The sequence below is a fragment of the Styela clava genome, chromosome 3 (genome assembly GCF_964204865.1).
Source record: "Styela clava chromosome 3, kaStyClav1.hap1.2, whole genome shotgun sequence".
Lineage (NCBI taxonomy): Eukaryota > Metazoa > Chordata > Ascidiacea > Stolidobranchia > Styelidae > Styela > Styela clava.
In genome coordinates this window covers 9,571,457-9,593,124 of record NC_135252.1, presented here as the reverse complement: position 1 = coordinate 9,593,124, position 21,668 = coordinate 9,571,457, and the positions used below count along the sequence as shown (strand labels likewise).

At 34.9% G+C, this 21,668-nt stretch overlaps 2 protein-coding genes across 4 annotated transcripts; one reads left to right on the top strand and one right to left on the bottom strand.

Moving 5' to 3' along the window:
• Positions 1-222: 222 nt before the first annotated feature.
• On the bottom strand, positions 223-4,918 carry LOC120341930 (uncharacterized protein C7orf57 homolog). Its single transcript, XM_039410531.2, has 8 exons — positions 4,662-4,918; positions 3,728-3,818; positions 3,459-3,544; positions 2,800-2,974; positions 2,500-2,558; positions 1,983-2,110; positions 1,496-1,634; positions 223-801 (listed from the first exon to the last, which is right to left on the bottom strand). The coding sequence occupies exons 1-8, from the start codon at positions 4,814-4,816 to the stop codon at positions 753-755; spliced, it is 882 nt and encodes a 293-aa protein (XP_039266465.2). The 5' UTR covers positions 4,817-4,918; the 3' UTR covers positions 223-752.
• Positions 4,919-5,033: 115 nt separating this feature from the next.
• On the top strand, positions 5,034-21,458 carry LOC120341884 (uncharacterized). 3 transcript variants are annotated; one of them, XM_039410447.2, is made up of 29 exons: positions 5,034-5,115; positions 5,674-5,759; positions 5,971-6,048; positions 6,471-6,621; positions 7,094-7,241; positions 7,606-7,813; positions 8,219-8,444; positions 9,026-9,090; positions 9,169-9,220; positions 9,635-9,971; positions 10,175-10,349; positions 10,820-11,052; positions 11,745-11,849; positions 12,289-12,433; positions 12,907-13,079; positions 13,474-13,732; positions 14,063-14,281; positions 14,581-14,755; positions 14,953-15,048; positions 15,428-15,611; positions 15,891-16,121; positions 16,646-16,841; positions 17,350-17,512; positions 18,086-18,242; positions 18,501-18,639; positions 19,241-19,365; positions 19,793-20,064; positions 20,598-20,700; positions 21,176-21,458. In XM_039410447.2, exons 1-29 carry the CDS (start codon positions 5,103-5,105, stop codon positions 21,363-21,365), a joined length of 4,704 nt encoding a protein of 1,567 aa, XP_039266381.2. In that variant the 5' UTR covers positions 5,034-5,102; the 3' UTR covers positions 21,366-21,458. The 3 variants fall into 3 exon arrangements, with proteins under 3 accessions (XP_039266381.2, XP_039266382.2, XP_039266379.2); XM_039410448.2 differs by having other exon boundaries at positions 9,014-9,090; positions 21,181-21,458; XM_039410445.2 differs by having other exon boundaries at positions 9,014-9,090.
• The last annotated feature ends 210 nt before the right edge of the window (positions 21,459-21,668 follow it).

Sequence of the window (21,668 nt, the reverse complement as noted above, 5' to 3'; positions counted from 1 at the left end):
ACCGTTTCCTGATATCAGTAATTGATTTAACCACTCATCTAAATCTTGTGCAGCTTGTCACAAAACTGATTTTTCATATTACTGAGAGATTTCACATCTGGACTCTTGCAAAAATGTTTCTTAGATACTATGTATTCTCACTATTTGTTTCACCAATTTATATAAGAATCTGTTGAATGTCCATTCAACTTCATTGTGTTGTGAGTATAAACAATACACAGATACCAAGTAATTTTTATTTGTTTTTTTATGAAACAAAAAGACACTCTTATAGACAAATGGTATATAATATAACTATAACCAACACAACATTTTTAAAATATCTGAAGTACACTTGGGGACATTCACACACTCAACACTAAGTACAGAAATGCAATGAAACATGCAATAACATTCATATTCTTGTTTATCTTATTAGGGAAGCCCTTAGGTGATACACCGATAAAACGAATATATGGTTAAGAACCAAGGCATAAAATGAATTAAACAAAAGCAGAAATGGCTAATTGTCACAATAGGGGGCCAAGTATCCACAGTAATGATGACAATATTTCCTAAATACATACAGTGGGATATTGTCAACCACTATCAACCACTGCTTATCATTTGTGCAAAAAAAAAATTATCTGCATAGAAATGAAGCTTCGATGTATCTGATAAAATATTACAAAAATTTGAATGCATTGCAACACTAAAACCTTTGGGATAAGGCAGGTGAAGTAAAGTTGGATAACAGAAACAAAGTAATTGCTTCACGTTTCGTGAGGTACAGTATTCAATTTTGATTCCACTTTACTAAATCTGAAAATAAAAAACGAGAAAATTTAACGAACGTCACATACAAATTAATTTAAATTAACTCAATATGGTAAATCATATATCAATCTGAGATCAAATTTTTTGAGATTGAGTTTTATACAGAATAATTGCTGTGCTGGGCTCGGCGGTGTGGCAAATCGTGCTAAGCGTTAGGAATATGCTCACCACTGCACCTCCGATTACCCTGCATAGGTTCGCTGGTTAGAATCCTCTGGGAGATAATTATGGTATGTGAGAGAGGATTGCTGAACTCCGCACCCCCTTAGGGTAGTCGGTTACGGCTTCGTCCACCATCAAGTCCATGCATCTAAAACAACTGCCTAACTAATCCCATACCCAACATCGACTGGTAATCGGACGAGAGGCCGTGGTTTGCAATGATTAAGACATCATAGTGCTTTTCTCTACCTCGGGATAAATATGTAAATTCCTACTCTATATTTGTATAGGGCTCCCGCTCTGAACAAAGACTTTCACAAGCGGACAATTATTTTTGAAAAGCTGCTAATTTTAGGACTAGAATCTCAGTTCGGCATTGCCTGCTCGATCATGATGTTTGAATTCTATATCTGTAACCTACAATGCCAACATAGTGGAGTGCAAAGCTCTAACCACTGATCACTGCACAAATAAATACATTACTGAAATACTAGATGAAATAAACCAGAAGACTTACTTGCTTAGTTTGAACATAGGTTTTTCTTGATTTGTTTCTGTTTCTTTTTTCTGTTGTGGCATTGATATTGGTTTCAATTTTTTTGGTGGTATAACTTTTCGGCAAATATTTTGTTGATATTCAGTCATATTTAAGTATCCTGGTTAGAAAAAATTTTAACATTAGATATTCCCAATGTGCAATGTCTGCACTGCACCCTATACATTAAGGCCACCCAATGCTATATTACTGATCATCTGTAGATATTGATTATAATTTTGAGATATTCAAAATTGCGCAATCCATATTGGGAAGACTCTAATGGTATTAAATTTTGCTTTATGGAAATTAAAAAAAAAAAAGATTTTTGTAATCTAAAATGTTTTTCTGTCTAGTGGTCGTTGATTTTTCTGCCTGCATATTAGTATAGTATTCACTGTGCTATTAGGATATTCTACCTGAAATGATCATAGATTGAGTTATTTGAAAAATATTTAAAAAAAATTACCTTTCCCAGATTGATATTGTGTAAATTTGGCCTTGCTTTGTCCTTGTGTAGCCTGCTTTCTATACCATTCTGTTCCATATTCTCCACCAATTAATTTTGAGAATGCTACAGGAGGTGATTTCTGTGTTCTGTGAACAGTAATAATTACTTTGAAATAGCCTCTGATTGGGTATATTGAGTACAAAGTGAGCCTTTATATAGATAATATAAGAGTGAAAAATTGAAGGAAAAAAGTTATGTTAAATATATTAGAAAAAAAAGTTGAATTTACTGCAGTTTTGCACTGCAGTTTTGAATAAATTTGTTTTGTATACAATCAATCATTTTCATTCAATATAAAATTAACAACTAAAAATTTTCCATTTCAGTTTATTCAACCTATTAAATACATATATCAAAAAAATATCAGCCTGATAATTTGACTTTATTGTCTACAATTAAATCAAATCCGTTAATTCCTCATTCTATTGGAAATAGAAAAAAGTGTTTCCACAAATAAAATGCAAATCTGCTTTACTTTAAGGGAAGTTCTGGTAGTTTGTCAACCTTAATTTGACTCTTCCTCTTCTTATTTCGCTGAAAGAAATAGTAAAAGTCAGTTTATTATTATTATTTACTTTAGATTTAGCACATAAAACATTGAATCTTGCAGTTGAAGAAATCTCATTAATATGACTGTATTATACCATCCCAAACAAATAAATATTTCAATATCATAAAACCAACAACTAGGAACTTTGTTAATTGATATGTTATAAGCCGGTGCACTTATTTGTTTCTATTGTGATTTTAAAAAATAAATTGATAAATATCGTACTTTAGGGTTATCTTCTTCCGGCCTTGACCATGCCGACATATTGTCAGAATAGAAAGGGGCACGTCTTGGCTTAGCTCTGCCAACAATTTCTTCATCTTCCATCATCTTATCCTTCTCAGTAGTTTCATAATCGTGTACCATATATTCAGGTGGTTGCCATGTTGATTGTGATAATCTTTGTATAAATTGAATTATTTTACTGAAGATATGAATTTTACAGAATTATTTTAAGACACCAAAACAATAATGGTTTGTGCAGTAAGCAGTATCAGTGATGATATTTTTAATATAGGATATGATTTATTTTGCTACTGATTTGTATTATAACCCAATATATAACATATAGTGCATATGTACAGCAACAAAAATAGAGGAAATGATTAGCCATATTTTAGTAGAAAGTGTATACATCTCCTTATTATCTTCCTGATTGACTACAAGTTTTCTTTTTAATATTATTCAAAATCAAAATTAACTACTAAGTATGTGAGTCATACAAGGTTATCACATTGGGAAAAAGAGATCTCTTGAGAATATGCATAATTAGTTGCTAGATTTCCCCTTTAACCACTATAATGCTTATTTGCAATGCAGTAAAAATCAATGAAAGCAAAGAAAAATTTATTTTTATTACTTTTTATAGCAGGTAATTAACTTACATTCTTTTGTCTTTTTCTGGGTCACAGTCATGATGATCAAACCAATCAACTCTTGGATAAGGTTGAATTTCTTCTGATGGTGGTTTCTACAAATAATTTTGATATCAGTTAACAATTATCCTATTTCTGATAACTGAACTTTCTAATTTCATTGTTCAAAATACCATACAAATTGAATATATAATTTCATTACATTTGTACCATATTATAGGTTACGCTATATTTTTCAAACACAATTGTAATGAACGGTTACAAAATTGAAGACTTACTATGTCACGAAATGTTAGAAGATTTTTTCTTCCTCCCTGCTTGGCAAGCCTAATATAGTGAGAATCTGATTCCTTGGCTTGTTTCTGACTCCTGAAATGAATAACAATTATTAATCATATTATAGTATTAAGGCTAAAGTTTAGATACTTAGATAAAACTTGTGTTATAAGTTAATAATTCATACATAAATCTTGCATTATGTAAACCTGTCAACAAGTTAAGCAGCGCATACAGTATTATCATAGTTAACTATTTTTGGTTCGAATCCAAACATGCTGACCTGTGTTTATGTACTTGGAAAAGCGCTTTCATTGCACTCAAGTTTGTATATATTGCAAACCACTTATTTTATGTATCTCGAGTACAAAAAAAAACTCCTTGTATAATTAAAGACATAGAAATACTAAGACTCGGAAAAGTTGCAATTTGCTTAATTCAGTAAATTATTTTAACATACAAACATATGGTACCTTAAATAGATAGATAGTTTATTCCGAAAACTCCAGAAACATACATAAATTAAAAATGGAGAATTCTGGAGGGCAAGAAAAACCTATAAAAAGGTTCAAAACATGAAGTGTCTCATGTGCCTGCCCACCAACACACACATAAAAACACAAGCCCAATTAAATGAGGCTTGGGTCAAACTTAACAAACGAAATACACAATAGTATTAAACTTTCGGGCTGTTGTACTTTCAACAATTACATTGATCATGACCAATACCTACAACCTCATGCAAAGATAATGTGGGGAGTGGAATGTTATAAAGTTGCGACAATAGTCATACTCATTAAGCCATGAAAGCTTTAAGAAAAACCAAGCCATGAAAAACTACACTTAGGTAACGTTACAATATTAAAGAGCACTGACACACAAACAAATAAATGTGGCTATTACTGTTATCAGAATATTTCTATAAATTCAACTCACTTGATGCCAACTTCGCGTTCCCATGCTTCCTGATCAAGGGGATCTAGAGCAGCAAGACCTGGAATCTGAGACGCAGCAGGGGCAAGTTTTTGAGGTTTTTCTGTTCTCTTCGAAGGTGCGTGGTAAAACCACATTTGACCACTGTTAGCAAGCATCCTTCCTGCCACCAATTGCACAAATGAGCGAAGGAACGCAGTCGCTGCAATAAAAGCCTCGCAAGCCAGACGCGTACAAGTGCACCGATTATCGAATAGTGAAAATGCTAACAAGCCGTTGTCTCGGAGACGGATTATTGGCCACTTTGTGTCGCAAAAGAGCAAAGAGATGTATTTATGATGTCACAATGATTGGGGTCAAATGTTGATTGGAAGTAATTTGTAAACATTGGAGAACGCAATTCCAACTGGTAGGCACTGAAACAGACGCTGGCAAGGTTTCGGGATGTCCAGATCAGGTACTTGTTTCTTATTTCAATATGCTTTTAGCTAAAAGAAAAACTGCATTCTAGTATCTTACGAAGGGTTTAAAGTCATGGTGCAGTAACTTACCTACTGATTAAAAGCCTCGACAATTGGCGAATACTGGTTCGAATCCCGCGGAATATTAGACTCTGTGTGAGAGGATTGCTAGATTTCACGGTGTTGCTTGTGTTTCATGTGACTGTATGTCGGTGACTGCTCCTTCAGCCATACAGGTCCATGGATTTCATTCAATAAATTGGATAAATAACTTCATTCATATTTCCATATTCAACCTGGTCCGGTAACCTAAAAAGAGGTTATGATAGGCCATCTGATAAAATCGTCTTGTTGTCCTATCTCTCTTCCGATGTAAATCCCAAACTAAGTATATGATAACGGACATTCGTGCAATTGACGTGGTCTGCCCTGCTTGTCCTTTTTCAAAATATTTCACACAACTCTCCAATAGTGTAATTCTTACAGCATCTTCAAGATCTTGAATCACACAATTGCAAAATACATATCATGTGACATACGTCTGTTTTGTTCAGGGACGTCAATAACATTGGGCGATTTTAGAAAACTTCTGAAAGAAGATGAATTTATCGACTATTTCAACAAATTTATATGCCTGCCAGTACGTGTTTTTCTATTCATATTATTATTCCTCATTTTCAATTTGACGGTTAATAATGTGGTAGTTGTTCCAAAGTGAGTGATTAGTCGCATCATGGAAAATACCGATGATGTAGGCCTGAAAGTCATATTTTATATCTTTCCACTTGTTCATGATTTGGCTTGTCAAAATATCTGAATCTTTTGCTACATAATCTATTCCTAATTTTCAGGCATTTGCACAATTAGTTGTTTACAGTAAAAAGCGGCAGAGATTCATTCTCCATCCTCCATTACCAGGAAACAAATATGTAAGATATTTAATTTTTTACCGTGTTGTTGTTCTACTAAAAATCGCATTAACAATATTTCTATATAGTTCATTTAGGTATTTGTAATCATATCTACCTGCACGTGTTTAGAACATACACGATTGCTGTTGGTTAGGCAATAAAGCTGGGATAGGTTTATCTGTCCTATTTAGCAGACATTATATTAGCAGCATAGCAGGTATAACTGAAGGTATTGAAAGCATACATTTTCTGACAAATTTTGACATGTTCAATACAAATTGTCCAATTTAAAGCAATAGTAGCGTTTACATGTGATTCGGACATGTTTTTTCATATTTTAATTAAAGCTCGTTTCTTGAGATGGAACCATTCGCACATTAATTGTTGTGGATCACACAATCAACGTTATAAAATTCATTCATACTTTATGAAAATTACAGTCACTCAATAACAACGGATTGGTAGAATGGTTGTGGAGAAAACGTCTGAATCTTTTCTTGAACAGTCGTTTTTCTGGCGAATATCGCTTATGCAATTACCTTATTCGACATTCCTTCATAAAAGAACGTGGTCGAGTATTAAAGACGGAAGGTTTGTTCAATTAATTTTAGGTTACTACTACCAAATACTTATTTGTCAGCAAGTTTTTTATGAGTAATATTCATAGCCTCCACACTTTGGGGTAAAATACAGTAGCCTACTAATTTTCATTATAACCCGACTTTCTATTACCGAATAGAATAATTGATATTTCAAAAAGTTACTGTTGGTTGATGAACGCATATCTGCACACTAAAACCAGAAGCGTATTGTCATAACGATATTCAAATTCAGTCATATATCTATACTAAATCGTATAGAGAATTGTTAAACTGTTACACAGGAGGCAATTTTAGAAAAGAGAAAGTTTCTTGGGGCGAGTGTTTCAAGTTGAAATTTTGTATACAACAATAAGCTCTTGAATAAATGAATTTTGTTTCAAAGTTCGTGAACTACATAGACTTTTTGATATTAGTAAAGTTTCGACGGATTTGTTTGTAGTACTTTTTTTGTTGACAATCAGCTGGACGAGAAGTTCACAAAGCATTGACATGGTTACAAAAAAAATGTCTCGGTCGGGTGTCATCCATTCGTAAGTTCCGAAAATTTTTACGCGAAAAAAGCGATGCTGGTGACAAACTGTATCAGTATTGGCTGGATTCGGAACGCCTGTGAGTATTTTTTTTCTCTGAGATCGCCTGATTATTTATACTAGACATCACTGGATCTGATGCATGTCTATCTCGCTGCTTATTGACACGATAGAGCTTACATTACATTTCACGTTTTGTTCTTTGCGTATTCTGCGCAAAATAAATATTTAATAGATCTTGTCGCTATGTTGGCCTCTTGCAATTTTATCTGTCAATAATTCTTTTCATTTTCCGTTGAGAACTAATGAACTTGGTTTGAGCAAACTTCTATAAAAATTTTAACGCTCGAATGTGTTCCAAGGCCCGTGTCACATATTTCACACAATTGTGTATGGATTATGTAACTTCATACTATGTTTTTAATACTTTATTTTAACCTCAGATACTACAATGTGAAGAAACGATCGAGTTCTTCCATGGAAGTTTTTAATGCTATTAAAGAGAAATACTTTACCGGAAATGGTGAATCTGCGATGCCTCAGCATTTACTCGACCTTGCTTGGGACACTTTGCCGTCATCACATCGCACTCTCGGGATTGCGAAAGACGCAAAGACATACGACATCACATTTACCATCTGTCTCCAAAGAGTGAGTTGATTCTGAATATACTTTATTGAAATTAAAAAGAATGTTGATATTCAAGTTTGTTAGAACATGATCGAGCCGTCTATAGAATGGTCGCGCTTTTACTTGTGTGCACAATTTACTCATGAACAAACCTAGTGAAATGTCAGGGAATGGAATATCAGTATATTCAATTGATTAAATGCAGTATTTCATAGAGTATGGGTCAACAAAACGCACTTTTTTGATGTTTTCTAGTATCAGAGTTGCTTTTAATGGCCAACCTTGCACTACTGTGACTTCGATAATGATTACATACAAAAAGAGGTCAATTTAACGATTTTTTACAACTTCTCTATTCTCTTTTTTAACGGAATATAACAATTTATTGATCAGAATCATAAAAGTATATCATCTTTTTTTTTGAAGCTTTGCGCTAGTCGCTTGAAAGATTATTGGATGCCTCGTTATTTGTTGGCACAAAACCCTCTGGTTTTGAATGAAGAAGAAGAAAGTAATTTGAATTTGGCTAAAAAGTATCTGCGAGGGGGAATTGTGCTTACTGCCGAGGAATCGTCGTCCGAGTCAAGTACAGAGCAGTCTGAATCAAAAATTGATACTGAGACAGAACGATCTGCCGAAGAACACGTAGAAGGTAAAAATATATAAATATACATTAAAATATACATAACAATCAAGCAGGTCCTAATATAACACTTGATATATAACTCCTATAGCAGTTGACATTTCAATTAAAATTCACTATACCATGGTATACTATATAATATGTTTTATAAATTTTGACGTAGCATTTGATCCAGTGATTTTTTTCACGAACTACTGCTGCTGCCGATTGTTACAATTGATTTCTACGAAAAACGCGTTTTTATTAATAATTAATTTTGCAAATGAACTTGTATGTCAAAGTATTCATAAATTTTCGAGCGAGAAGACGACTTTTGTTCACCGAACAGTCTGTATGGTGTGGAAGTATAGACATAAACCAGCTAAACGTTATAGATTTATGATGTGGTTGGATTGTAAGTCGAAATCATAATTTGACAACGAGCAATCTCGCACAACTAATAATTATAACCTTCCGTATAAGATTTGAAGCTAGATGGCCCACGCATACATACCACTGTCCTTATGGCGAATGTGTTTCTTACGCGCGGCGAGTACTGCTTTTGCCCCGTTTGCAACATTGTTAATAAGTAATGTTAGTTACTCCGACAGACAATGAGGAAAAGCAAGCTCATGCCGACAAGCTCAAGTCAGAATCCGACAGCGACAAGAAAGAGGTAAAGCTTCTGTTCTCAATAAAATAAATATGATAAATATAACGTTTAATTATCATTTAATTAATGCAATTATTTCAGAAGTCAGAAATCATCGATGACCAGAAAGTTCCGGAATCTGAACGTAAACGAGGTATTGTGGTATAGTTAGGAAAAGGGGCTTTTTATGGTGGAGGTATATTCATAAATTAACTAAATTTTGAAAATGTTTCTATTAGTTGTAAATCGGCTTTACTTCAAGATCTTTGGATTTAGAGAGAACGAGTTTATATTAATAATTCATTCTTTAATCATTAGCTGTTGTTCAGACTGTAAACACTTTCTAGTATGAGTTCTGGTGAGCCCATCAGAGCCATCGGAGCTATTATATATATTAATATTATATTTCATTACACAGATATATTTAAAAAAAAACTTGGAAATATTAGCGTTTCTACTTTCTTAGTACCAAAAAGTGTATTTTTACACTGATGTATTTTTTGTTCTGGAATCTTTAAAACCGATTGTAAGGTATGCTCGGATGTCACTGACGAGTGTTTTCACTTAGGCCGAAAAGGCGTTTCATTCAGCGAACACCCCCCTCCCGGAGTGTCAAGCAGCAGTTCCGAAGGCCGCCTTGATAAATCAGTGAAAGGTGGGTCGTCCGGTAGTGCATCTTCAAGTGAGGACGAGGAAGAGTATAAAAGAAAAATGGAAAAGAGAAAGGCTCGTTCGAGAGAACGTCGTGCAAATAGAGTTACAGGTTCTCTCAAATCTGGTGAATCCCGGAAAGACGATGACACCGAAAGTTCCGACAGTGGCAGTAAGGCAGATAAGAGTGAGAAAAAGTCGTCAGGGGGTAGCGATAGCGCTGAGAGTTGGGAAGGTGTTCATGACAGCTATAGGTACTGTATTTACAATATATCAAGTCACTATATAGTGATTGCATCTCTTGAAGGACAAAAATTCATCTTTGGTGTTATATTAGTAAGTTTTAAATAGCATACAGGTTTCAGAACGGTAAGTGTACTTACTTATTTCAATGCTATCTTGAGTGTGCATATCGCTACATCTGCATGGAAATTAAACTTTTTAACGAGTTTTCTAGAAAAAACAAGAAAGAAAAGAAGTTTAGATTTAAAGACAGGCACAGAAAAAGATCAATTCATAAACGAAATTTAAAGTTCGAAGAATTGTTGGTAAAAGAATCCTATCGAAGACCAAGTATGTCATCTGACCAAGTCAAACTATTTGCCAAAGGAAAGAAAAATATAGATCGACAGGTGAGAATTGTTTTCATGAAAGATTTACGGTAAAATGCAAGTGATGAGTAGTCAAATTTTGTCGCTCTTGCTTTTGTTCGGTTTTTGTATGGTTATCGTATTATTACCATACGTCATTATTATGGTACGACATTCAATGGCGCGACTGCATCAATATACTTCGTTTACAATTTGGTTATTGAGCAAAAGTTCCTTATTGAGCACGATGGATCGTTTTGCCAAATACATATTAAGCTTGTTGTGGTGGTTGGCCTTGTAAGTGTTACAAAAATTACAGAATAAAAGTTAGTAAGGATCATTCTAAATTGGTGTATTTTTTATCACATATGTTATGTTGTATCCATGAATATATTATTCTGGAAAAAGTTTTGGAACTGAGATAATATTGCATTTCATTCTCTATTTCAGGTATAAAAAATAAAAAAAAATTAATCTTCTGTGTTCAAATCTAATTTTTCCGCTTCACTTAGAAAATCTTGCTCGACGATGACGAGGAAGAGTTACGTCAAGCTTTCGATGGTGGAGGACCCTTGCCAGATTTTAAACAAGTTCCTAAACATTCTCCATTCGGTGGTATGGAAATGACAGGGGGGAAATCTTTGCTCAAAGCGGCACTGAAATTGCCTGGTTCAAATAGTCTTTCGCCACCTTCATTACCGATGCAGGATGGGTCGGAAATGGAAAGACCAGACTTGTTTAACAGGTTTTGTATTCTTGGACACGAAATGGACCCCGTTTTGCTAAATTATTGTTGTTGGTATTGTTGAGAAAAATTATCTCTTTTTTCTTTGCAATTGATGAAAGAATCGATTGCAAATTTTCAGTATTTAAAGATGGAAGTAGGCCTAGTAGCTAGAAGGCTATAACTTTTTTTTCCTGTTTTCAAATTTCCTCTAAATCTTACTTGGCCCGATATTAATCCCGTATTGCTTGACCCCTTCCGTGTCCTCCAATCCTTTCGCGCACCGCTACTGGTGCGCGAACTTCGTGACCATATATTTAAACATTGCTCTCAAATAACATTATCCTTTCTCTTGTAATGATAGATTGCCTGAAAACTTAAACTCGGCAGTGTGCCGCATTGTGCTAAACGTTGCACCTTTGGTTACTCTCTGTGGGTTCACAGGTTTTAATCCCGTGTTGGATATTTATGTGCTAGAGAATCGACCCACTTCTTTCCGCCGTGAGGTTGTTCACGTAACCGCTTGTCGGCACGGCTTCCTCCCCATAAAGTCCATGCATCTGAAACAAATAACTTGCTGACTAATCCCATACCCAACCTGGTAACCAGACGAGAAGCCGTCGTTCGTTATATGATTAAATTGCCTTATCGGCTTTCGTCTCCCCGGGAATATATGTTATAATCTTATCCTAACTATATCACTAATACCTTAGGTCTCCTTCTATGTGGGATCTATCGTTAGATGAACTTTCGCGAAGAATGAATGAAAGGCAGTCTGATGCTTCATCTCTTGGAAGTCTCAAGTCAATGACAAGCAGGTGAAAATATTTATTAGGAATTAAACTAATTTTATTCTGATGACTCAAATGTGGCATCATCTCCAATACCTGATAACGCATTGATAATTCTTCGACTTTAACCACTCACAACCTCAAGTACGTAAGTGGATTCTGTCGAAATATCCCGACAAGAAAACAAAATTCATGAGATGACATACAAAAATATCACGTTCCATCTGAACAAAATTGTTTACATCATGCTATCATAAGAAACACTATATTTTTACTCCCGAACAAAACAACTAATACGTTGGAGCTGATATTTAATTAAGAAACACCGGAATCTTCCCAGTTCGATTTGGGTACTCAATTTATCACACCCAAGTGAGGTGGTGAGCATGGGTTCCATAACCTGCAATTAATCAACAAAAAACGCAATATACTCTTTACTGATAAATCAAACACTCGATACATTTAGAATGAGTTTTGGCAAAATGGGAAAACTAAGAAGACCTTCGAGCTTAAATCGGACTCCATCACAAGATTCTGTTGGATCCAATATTACCGTAACTTCAGTGAAAAAACGTCGTATCGTCGCCAAAAATAAACCAAAAAAGAACAAAGTAAGTTGCTATTTTGCTATCAATTAACAATCCTAAACATTACTACCTCTATCACTTGAAATACTGTTGGTGATGTTATTGTTCATGGATAACGATTCGTGTGTGCTTGATATAGTATAGCGAAGCATGATTTCAAATGGGATTGGATCGCTAAAGAAATTCGATTTCCAGCCTTTACAGTCTTTAATGTTGCCGATATGCGACTGTAAAAACGAAAAAATATATGTCTATGTCGAGTATAGTTATTGTAGCCACGTCAATAATGTGCAGTTACTGTCTGAGACGTATAACATTAATCTAAGGTTCTTAATTAAATAAAACAAACAACCATGTACCTAGTCGACTTCCTTGAGGTACACTTATACCTGACAAATTTCATCTATATATTTAGATAGAAATTAATATTGTGTATCTTCCTACTGACTATTTGTGCGATATTCGAGTTGAGTTGATAAAATGAAATGTATTTTTAGATAACAACCCTAACTTTCAGTCTGTCCGGTGATGCTCCAACGCCTGCCGACAAATCAGCAAGATCTGTCGACTCTTCAGATTCGAAAAAGTCAAAAAAGCTCGATCAAAAATCTTTAAAACAAGTCAAAGATCGCAGAACGCACAGACGCGCAACAAAACTTGCATCTTTAACGTGAGTGACAGATTATAGCTAAAACTCAAAGACATAAAAAATGACCAAATTTGTATATTGTATAACGAAATTGGAAAAGTATTGCTGCATCTCAAGAGTTCCAGATTGGTCTTGACATGATCCTAATTATCGAATTAATATGGGATATTGTATTTTCCCCCGTTGTGACACATTTGTTTGTTTTCGTTGTATTCTTTTAAATGGCTTTGCAATATTTTACGTACAATATACATAGTTCAGTTCAATGATATCGATACATAATTATGTTTACAGTTACGTGGGTATGAATCAAAACTGCTTCAAGCTAAAATCTAAGACCTTTTATCATTCAGAGGTCGGTGTAAAGACTAATAAGTTGAAGACTTTTTATTCTTATTGTTTATATATTCAACAGAGCCGTTATGATCGTGCCTACCGTGTCGCCCCGAGAATATACAATGGAGAAAGACATTGCATATCGGTCACGACCAGAAAATCGAAGGCTGATTCTCGCCCTGCAATCTGACCAATGCGCCTCACAGCCATTCCGCACGTTCCTTGTGACGACTGACAACGAAGAAATGGTTTCCTATCTCAGATTCTGGTTAGACGTGGAAAAAACAAGACAAGATTTTCAATATGGGAATATGTCGTTCAATAGTTTTATGCAGTCGGTAAGAGACCCCTCATATTCCTATATTTTTGTATTCGCTTTGATTAAACTTTTTTACGCAATTCCTTGCCTGATTCATCATTGCTCGCGTTCACAAAAAAGAGTTATCGAAAATAGGTGATCTTTCTGTTCGACTTGGGGAAATATATATATATACATAAAGAAGAATGGCACCCATTCTATGAGGATTGCTTATTGAACAGTGCTTGCCTCTTTTGGTAGTGATATCAAGACCTTGTTTTGTCTGCCCAAAGCGTTCATCGAGTTTTTCAATTCAATCAAAATAACTCTTAAATTTTTGAGATAATTGTACAACTTTCGTAAATTTCAGATGCAATCAATAGTTACTCAATATCTGTTGCATACGTCTCCTTGTCGAATCGAAGCTCCAGAATCCCTTCGAGAAGAAGCGATTATGAATTGCTTGTCTCCTGAAATGCAAGAAATGCCATGGCAAATCAGAAAATTACAGAAGGAGGTTATGGAAGATTTAAAGTATGCACACGAAGCATTTTGTCAGCAAGAAACACAATCATTTCTCAACGCAGCGGTAGGTTTATACGGGATATTTACTTATGTCGTCGCATCAGACAAGGATCAGCCATATCAGCGCTGATGTTTCTGGTTTATATTGCTGTTCAATCGATTATTATTTATCATATAGTATAGACTTAAACTAAGACTGATTTCTTCCACAATGAAATAATTCACAAGAATTCCGTAAAAAGAGGAGTACAAAAATTAAATGTATTAGAAGTTTTAAAATGCTTTTTAGTGGAAGGCAATGCACTAGTTACTTGAATTATCCTCATTGTATATAACGCAACGCTTCAAAAACTCCTTTCAAAGGCTTTTAAAAAGGACGAAATGCGTCAGAGACCACCGTTTTTGCCTCCAATTGGCAAATTGGGAAAAGACACTTACGATTTAAGCACCTCATTTGATATGGAAGAGAATTTCCAAATAGAAATGAATTCAAGAATGTCGAGGTCACTGCGACTTATAATTGAAATTAATTTGCCAGGTGAGCTGAACTGGGTATGACCAATAAACATTTTCGATGCATATTGCCTCTGTATACAAGCTTGATCAAATCATCAAAGTAGCAAGGGTGCTGATGGAAGACTTGCAAGCAATCGTTGACGCCCGTTTATTTATATGGACAAAAATGTCGACTCTAAATGATTGATTTGACGTAAAATATTTATAAAACAATTTCAGATGGTCGGGATCCTTGTATTACTGATCGAATATCCAGTGATGAGAGTGACGATGACGGATGCGTTGACCCTCCACCTGAACCAAAGTGCATTCGAAGTAAAATTTTTGTGTATCTTTTTTTCAGATAGTGACAGTCGAGGTATCAAAGAATTGATTTGTAGTGATTGTTACAATCAGATTTGCACCGAATGGAGTAGTGTTGACTGGTATTATTAAGTACAATCCACAGTGATTTAAACATAAAAAAAATCTGCACTCATTACAGTTCCTCAGTTTAAATTAGGTTCCTCAGTCTAAATTAGAGAACCAACGTGGTATGGCCAACTTGTATTTTAAAACTATACAGCGCTAATTTTGTGAGCTGATGAGAAGGTCAACCGACTGAAATAATCGATAACCATTGATGAACGTAACTCTTACTTTGTGAATGTTTTTTGGGGTTTCATCGCTACGAGTTCTCTAATTCAAATTTCAGAACCGCCTATAGATTTGAAGGAATTGGCTGCGCGTTCAGTAAAGCAATATCCAGATCCTACCAATCCACTCGGTCTGCAAACTTCCGTTAAAATTCAGTTCGATAGAAGACTTCAGTCTGCAACTCTTTATCACCCTTTGAAAAAAGGAGGACAACTTATGAAACGACCTGTCATACGACCCAAGTAAAATAGTCAATCTTTCTAATGTTATGTAGATAAATGAGAAATATTTTTTATATACATATTGACTACTTATCCTGTTATAGCTTCCATTGTTATCGGAGTTAAAGATACATACAGTGACTTATTACGGAATTCCACTTGTTTATTTTAATTGTCGATATTGCCTTCTTCATGTGGAAGGCGTGGAAACGTCGTGTAAAGGGAAATTGATGAAATTAGCATCGAAAATGCTACATTATTTTGATTTAAATTAACAAGAATTATTTATATTACTTCCAGGCATTTCCAAGAAGTTCTGAAAGATACAGTTCACTTTCAATTCTTCAAAAGATATTTGAAAGCTCATCGTGCTGATCTTGCACTGAGTTTCTGGAATGCAGTGGAAAATTTAAGAATTGCTGATAAATTAAAATCTAGACAAGTGAAAGCTCGTGGTATCATCAAAAAATATTTTCACAATCCGAAGGTTCCAGCAACTAAATTACTTCAATGCAACGCAGATATTATCAAGTAATTCGCACTGTTTGTAGTTCATCTTCTTAAATCTATATTGTACATGTGTAAGGGGATTCCTGTTGGGTTACAATTTGGGAAAAGCTGAACGCTAGCGGTGTCCCGATGTTTACCAATTCGAAAATTGGCGGTAAGTTAAATGCAAAAAACGAATGCTAGGAACACAAAATAGATAGATTATCCAACGGCACAGTTCAGGTCATACCTTCCTGAAAAAAAATTCATATATTAAACATTTGATTTCTGGTGACAGATGCTGTAAGTACTCGTGCAGCTGTGATATTTGTCAGGGGTCGCTTTACACTGACAAATAGATTCGCAACATTCATACGAATAGTGAATCGCAAACTGCAGTATTTGGCTATATACATATAAATGGGATGGAATTAAATTCAGAAATAAATATATATGCTCAATACGACTGTACTGAATGGACAGCCTTGTGGTACACTCACACTCCGTCAGTTTTTTCACCATAATTTTGCTTTAACGATATATTTATTATTCTATATTTATCACAGAGAAATTCCTTATTTGGATGTTGTAACAACATCAATGTTATTTTCTGCGCAATCTATAATCGGGCGTGTCCTTGAAGAACGTTGGTTCAGAAGATATGCAGAAACGTTCGAAGAGAGAACAGTCTATCCATCTGATCTGGAAATAACGGATAAGTCGTACATCGCAAGAACCCAATTGTCACGAAACAGGAGACTGGTATGAATCATTTTAACTCTAATAAGAATAGCATAGAAGGCATAGATGACTGTTACATAAGTGTATTTATAATAAAAAAAAGTAGTGGATAATTCGTTCTTTTTACTGACACGGAATAGAACATGTCGTTGCTGTTCGGCTAGTTTCTGCCCCATTCGTTCTCCGCGAATGAGACTACTCGAAAGGCGATTGTGGTCATGTATCCATTCCTATTCCTAACTGACCACACCTTTAGGGATGATGTCTCTAGTATTTAGTAACTCGTCGATTATTTGTCGAGTTGAGCCAATTTATGAATTTCTGCATGTTGTAAGAATAATATGTTGTTAAATGTAACGTTTGAACCTTTTTCCTTTTATTTTATGATGATATAACATCACAACCATTTGTTATTCAAAATTTTGAATTGAATACTTATTTGTCAGATGACGTATGACCGTATGTCATTTCTAGGATATGAAAATTCAATTAAAAAAATAATGTTAAATTAAACAATTTGCATTGACAGAAACATATCTGGGTTGTTTTCAACGATTTTATCAAACGAGCAGCGTCCTTTCTTCGTGCAATGAGGAAGCCACATATGTTTGAAATGTTTGAAAAATATCTCGAACGTGAAATTGAAAACGAAGATGTTAGATATCGACATCCTAACAGCGCGGGACCTTCGGGTGATTGGAAATAAATGTTTATAAACCTTATGTCGGATATCGGAGTCGTGAATATTGAATTGTTTTCAACAGTCAGAATACTGTACCTTAGCCCCCAAATGTTTTTGGTGTGGCTTCGAGAATCAATCACTATATGTAATATTCGTTAATCGGTTCGTTGGTTTGTTCCAAATTTTGCCATTGCTGGTACTATTTTGCTCCTATATACTTATGAGATAGTACAATACACCAATATCTAAATTTGCGGACACAAAAGTATAGATCATATAAAAGCGTTCCAACATGTAATAAAATTATTTCCATTATGCAATGAACAAAATGTTGGGTGAAATAAGCCGTAAGACTCGAGGAAAAATATTCAAAAATAAAAGTAACTAGTACTGAAAATCGATCGATCGGTTGGCTATTTTTTTATAACATTAACAATAACATCAATAACAACAGCAAATTAGAAAAACGAACAATATGTACAGTACACTACGTGCCCAATAGCATGTACATATGGAATGATATACTGCAAACTTACTACAACTTTACATTCAGTGCTAACTATTGTTACATTATTTTTAACAGAGTTCATCGCAAATAGAAGTGAAAGCACAATAGTTCCTTATATGTTTTATCGACACGAAGAAGAAAATGACGGAGTAAAACAGCGTGTTGTTAACGGACAACTCATTACTTTCAATTTCTTACCAAACGATTTACATTTTTGGAGAGATATAGAATGGTAACATTTCGTATGTGGAATTAACTTACTTCCTGCTCTTTATGCAGTCGTCTTATAGTGAAATTCATTTCTTTAGACGCTTTTTAACTATTGTTACTTCCCAAATGTGCCAAATGTGCCTCCATTTCATTAGTTTAATTTGTCGTATGTTTTTACAAAAAACAGTAATAATCACTGACATATTTTATCATCTTTACCAATTTTGGATTACACGGAAATTATGGTAAAATTCCCGATAACTTTGTATTTTATTTCTAGTTATAAATCAATGGCGAATTCGTGTGATGAAAGCGGAAGTCGTTCGATAAATTTAGAACTTGAAGGGAACATGCTAAAAACAAAAGCAAATTTAATTGTTAGCTGTTACTTAGAATCCGACATTCCTCCTAAGCTAAGGGTGAGTGTTTTTACATTTTTTTTTCGAGAATATCATAATAGATCCGTAGGGTCACTCAATATATATTTTGGCCTTACCCTGTATCCAAAATTTATTTCAATGTGCGAATTAAACATATATTTTATCGCATCAAATCCTGTTTGTAAAAGCTGATTAATCTACATCCATCGACTTTACCACACCGAAAATTTTATCGTTTGTAGTTTATAACAAACCAGTAAGTAGTTACAGTTTGGGTGGGGCTTGAAATACCTTTGTTAATCGAGTCACTTTTTGAGAGGGACCACGAACTAATAAGAACATTTTTTTTGTGGAATTTCTTCCTGTTTACCCGTGTCTTTAACATTGTGAACTTGGAGCCATCGTGTCGACCGCTATCAATTGGCGTCGGTGGACGCTCGCAACTCTCTTCTGTCGGCAATTTTGAGGGCTCGGGACATTGATAAAGCAAACTTGCATATATGAAAAAAACAGGCAAATTTAGACCGTTTTGTAATGTAGTCTTTCAATGTCGTACCCCAACAACGCCTGATCTTTCCGTTCAATCGGGATCTTTGCTGGCTTATTAGATAATACTGACGGCTTTACTCTTCTTTCTAAGGTAAATGTGCCACCAGAAGTAGCTGATATTACAATCGAATCACTTCAAAACGGATTAATCGACAGAGGTCTGTTCCATGAAGCTACAATTTATGTTTTCCCCTTGCTGCTTCATTTCTGGAAAAGGTAAAGTACGACCAGGAATTTGTTTTAATATTTTTTTTTTCAAATATTGACTCTAGTAAAGTTGAAAATCTCATCCATGCAGTTATCTGTGCTATTGCGGATATTTCACAGAAAAAAAAACGTTTGTAGCAGACGCCATGCTAAAAAAAGACTAATCAAAAATAAAAAACAACTACAATTGGAAATGTTGGTAGAAATAATCGTGGATAATTTCATTTTAAATCGTTTGAATTAAGATGAACATAATTCTCAGGCTTGGTGGTATGAATTGCGTAACTCTCATTTAAATTCGAATGCGTGAGATGTAAATGGGTTCATATAAACCTTCGCCATGGCAGCGGTACTGCGTTAGTAATATGGGCTATGTTCTTATTCAAATCTGTCTGTATTTGTCCTAAATAAAATCTTTTCTGTTATAATGTCCTAGATTTTGTGCTGAACATTATCGATATGTCCCGACATTGTCAAAGAAACATAGAATGATATACGGATTGAAGATGACTCCGGTTATTGCCGAAGAAATGAGAAATAAGAAGAAAGGTCTTGAACAAGAAAAACCATCTGATCGCGGTGATCAAACGCAGGCTTCACCTAAGAAGAAGAAATCCAAGTCAAAAAGACTTGCAACTGCTGATTTACCCAATTACTTGGATATGGATTCCAGCAAATTTACAAAAAAACGAGGATCTCCATTTGGATGTATGTGTTGTTTTATAAAATATAAATTTCCAATCAATGACAGAATTGTAAATCCCATTTAGTTGAAATTAGTTTAAAATAATGCTTACACTTTATCCCTAATTTTTCGTTTGTGACATTGTTATACTTTGGCATATTTTTGATGAAGCCCTACTGAAAAGTGTACGATGTACCATTTTGACGCATCCGTTCGGACACGGTCTCTTATGCGCCGACTAAATTGGACCCAACCTATGCGGCTACGGCCTTTTTAACGAGATATAAATTTTTCTTAGTGGAACGAATAACGTTGCTCTATAACAGGTATTTTTTACCATTCTACCAAAAGAATATACCACATTAAAGCATTTAGAATCTGATGGCTATGTGGTAACACGGTAAATAGTAAGCATTTCAGAACAACTAAAGAAGCTATGGTTTTAATTTGGTGTGTGTTTTTAGCCACGTACTGATTTAAAAGCGTGGGTTTCATCAAGGATTCAAAGTTTATTTCGCTCGAAGATCTCACTAATATTATTATTTTAACACGTTAGTTGACGACATGGGTCCACGTTTGACGTTTTCAATACGACGTGGTGTGACATTGATTGAACCAATACGACGCAGGAAACTCACTGTGATGAAACCAGGAGGCAGGTAAAATCTATCTCAGGCGCAGATAAAAGTATACAATATAGTGGTAGTAAATGGTTGATTTAGTTTAGGACCTGCGAATTCACATATTACACGAATTATCCGGTTAAAATTTTCACGCTTTCGGACGCTTTCAGTCCGAACAAGCCTCTCCACACGACCTCAATAGATTCGTAAAGATATACTATTTTCGGATAGAACCGAATCTTATCGGTTCGGCATGGCCTACATAATAATTACACCCTGTTTCAGTGTGGGGTTTGAACCCGAGACTGTTGAGCTCCAACGAACTCTCAACCCAAGACTGTTGAGCTCCAACGAACTCTCAAATCTGTAACCATTCGGGCCATTGCACTCATCTTAAGAGAATAAACAAAAAAGAGTATACTTCTATAATATTCAACAGTACCGATAAGAACTAACTAACGGTCAGTTTATAAATCTGTACGCATTTTGTTGAACGAACCCATTTTTTCAGTTTAGATTCTCGATTGATGCAGGAATCGATTCTGGTGACGAATTTATTGCCCAAGCCCAAGAAACCTGCCAATGATATACCGTTACCGCCCATGAGAACCAGCAGAAGAGCCGGGGTATTGGACGCTGGCCTATTGCAAAGTTTCGCCGACCAATCGTTCACCTTCTTAGTAGAAAAGGATGACGTTTAATCAGTTCGCTAATTGTAAACAATAGAATCATTCAAAAATAGTTCAAATAATATAATTCAAATTTAATCAGATAAATATAGAGACGAACCACAAGTTTTTTTTTGTTTTCATATGATGATATTCCGGTTAACAGATGTGTGCGTCAAAAAAAAATCGAGCATGTACCCAAATCCTGTCGCAACTCTTTGATATTCGATTTAAACGTTTCTCACGCGAAAGGTGTTAAACTTTTGTGAAATTGCGACGACTTTATTTTTCATACAGTGCCATCACAGTCGTCTTTTCACCAAAATGCAACTATTT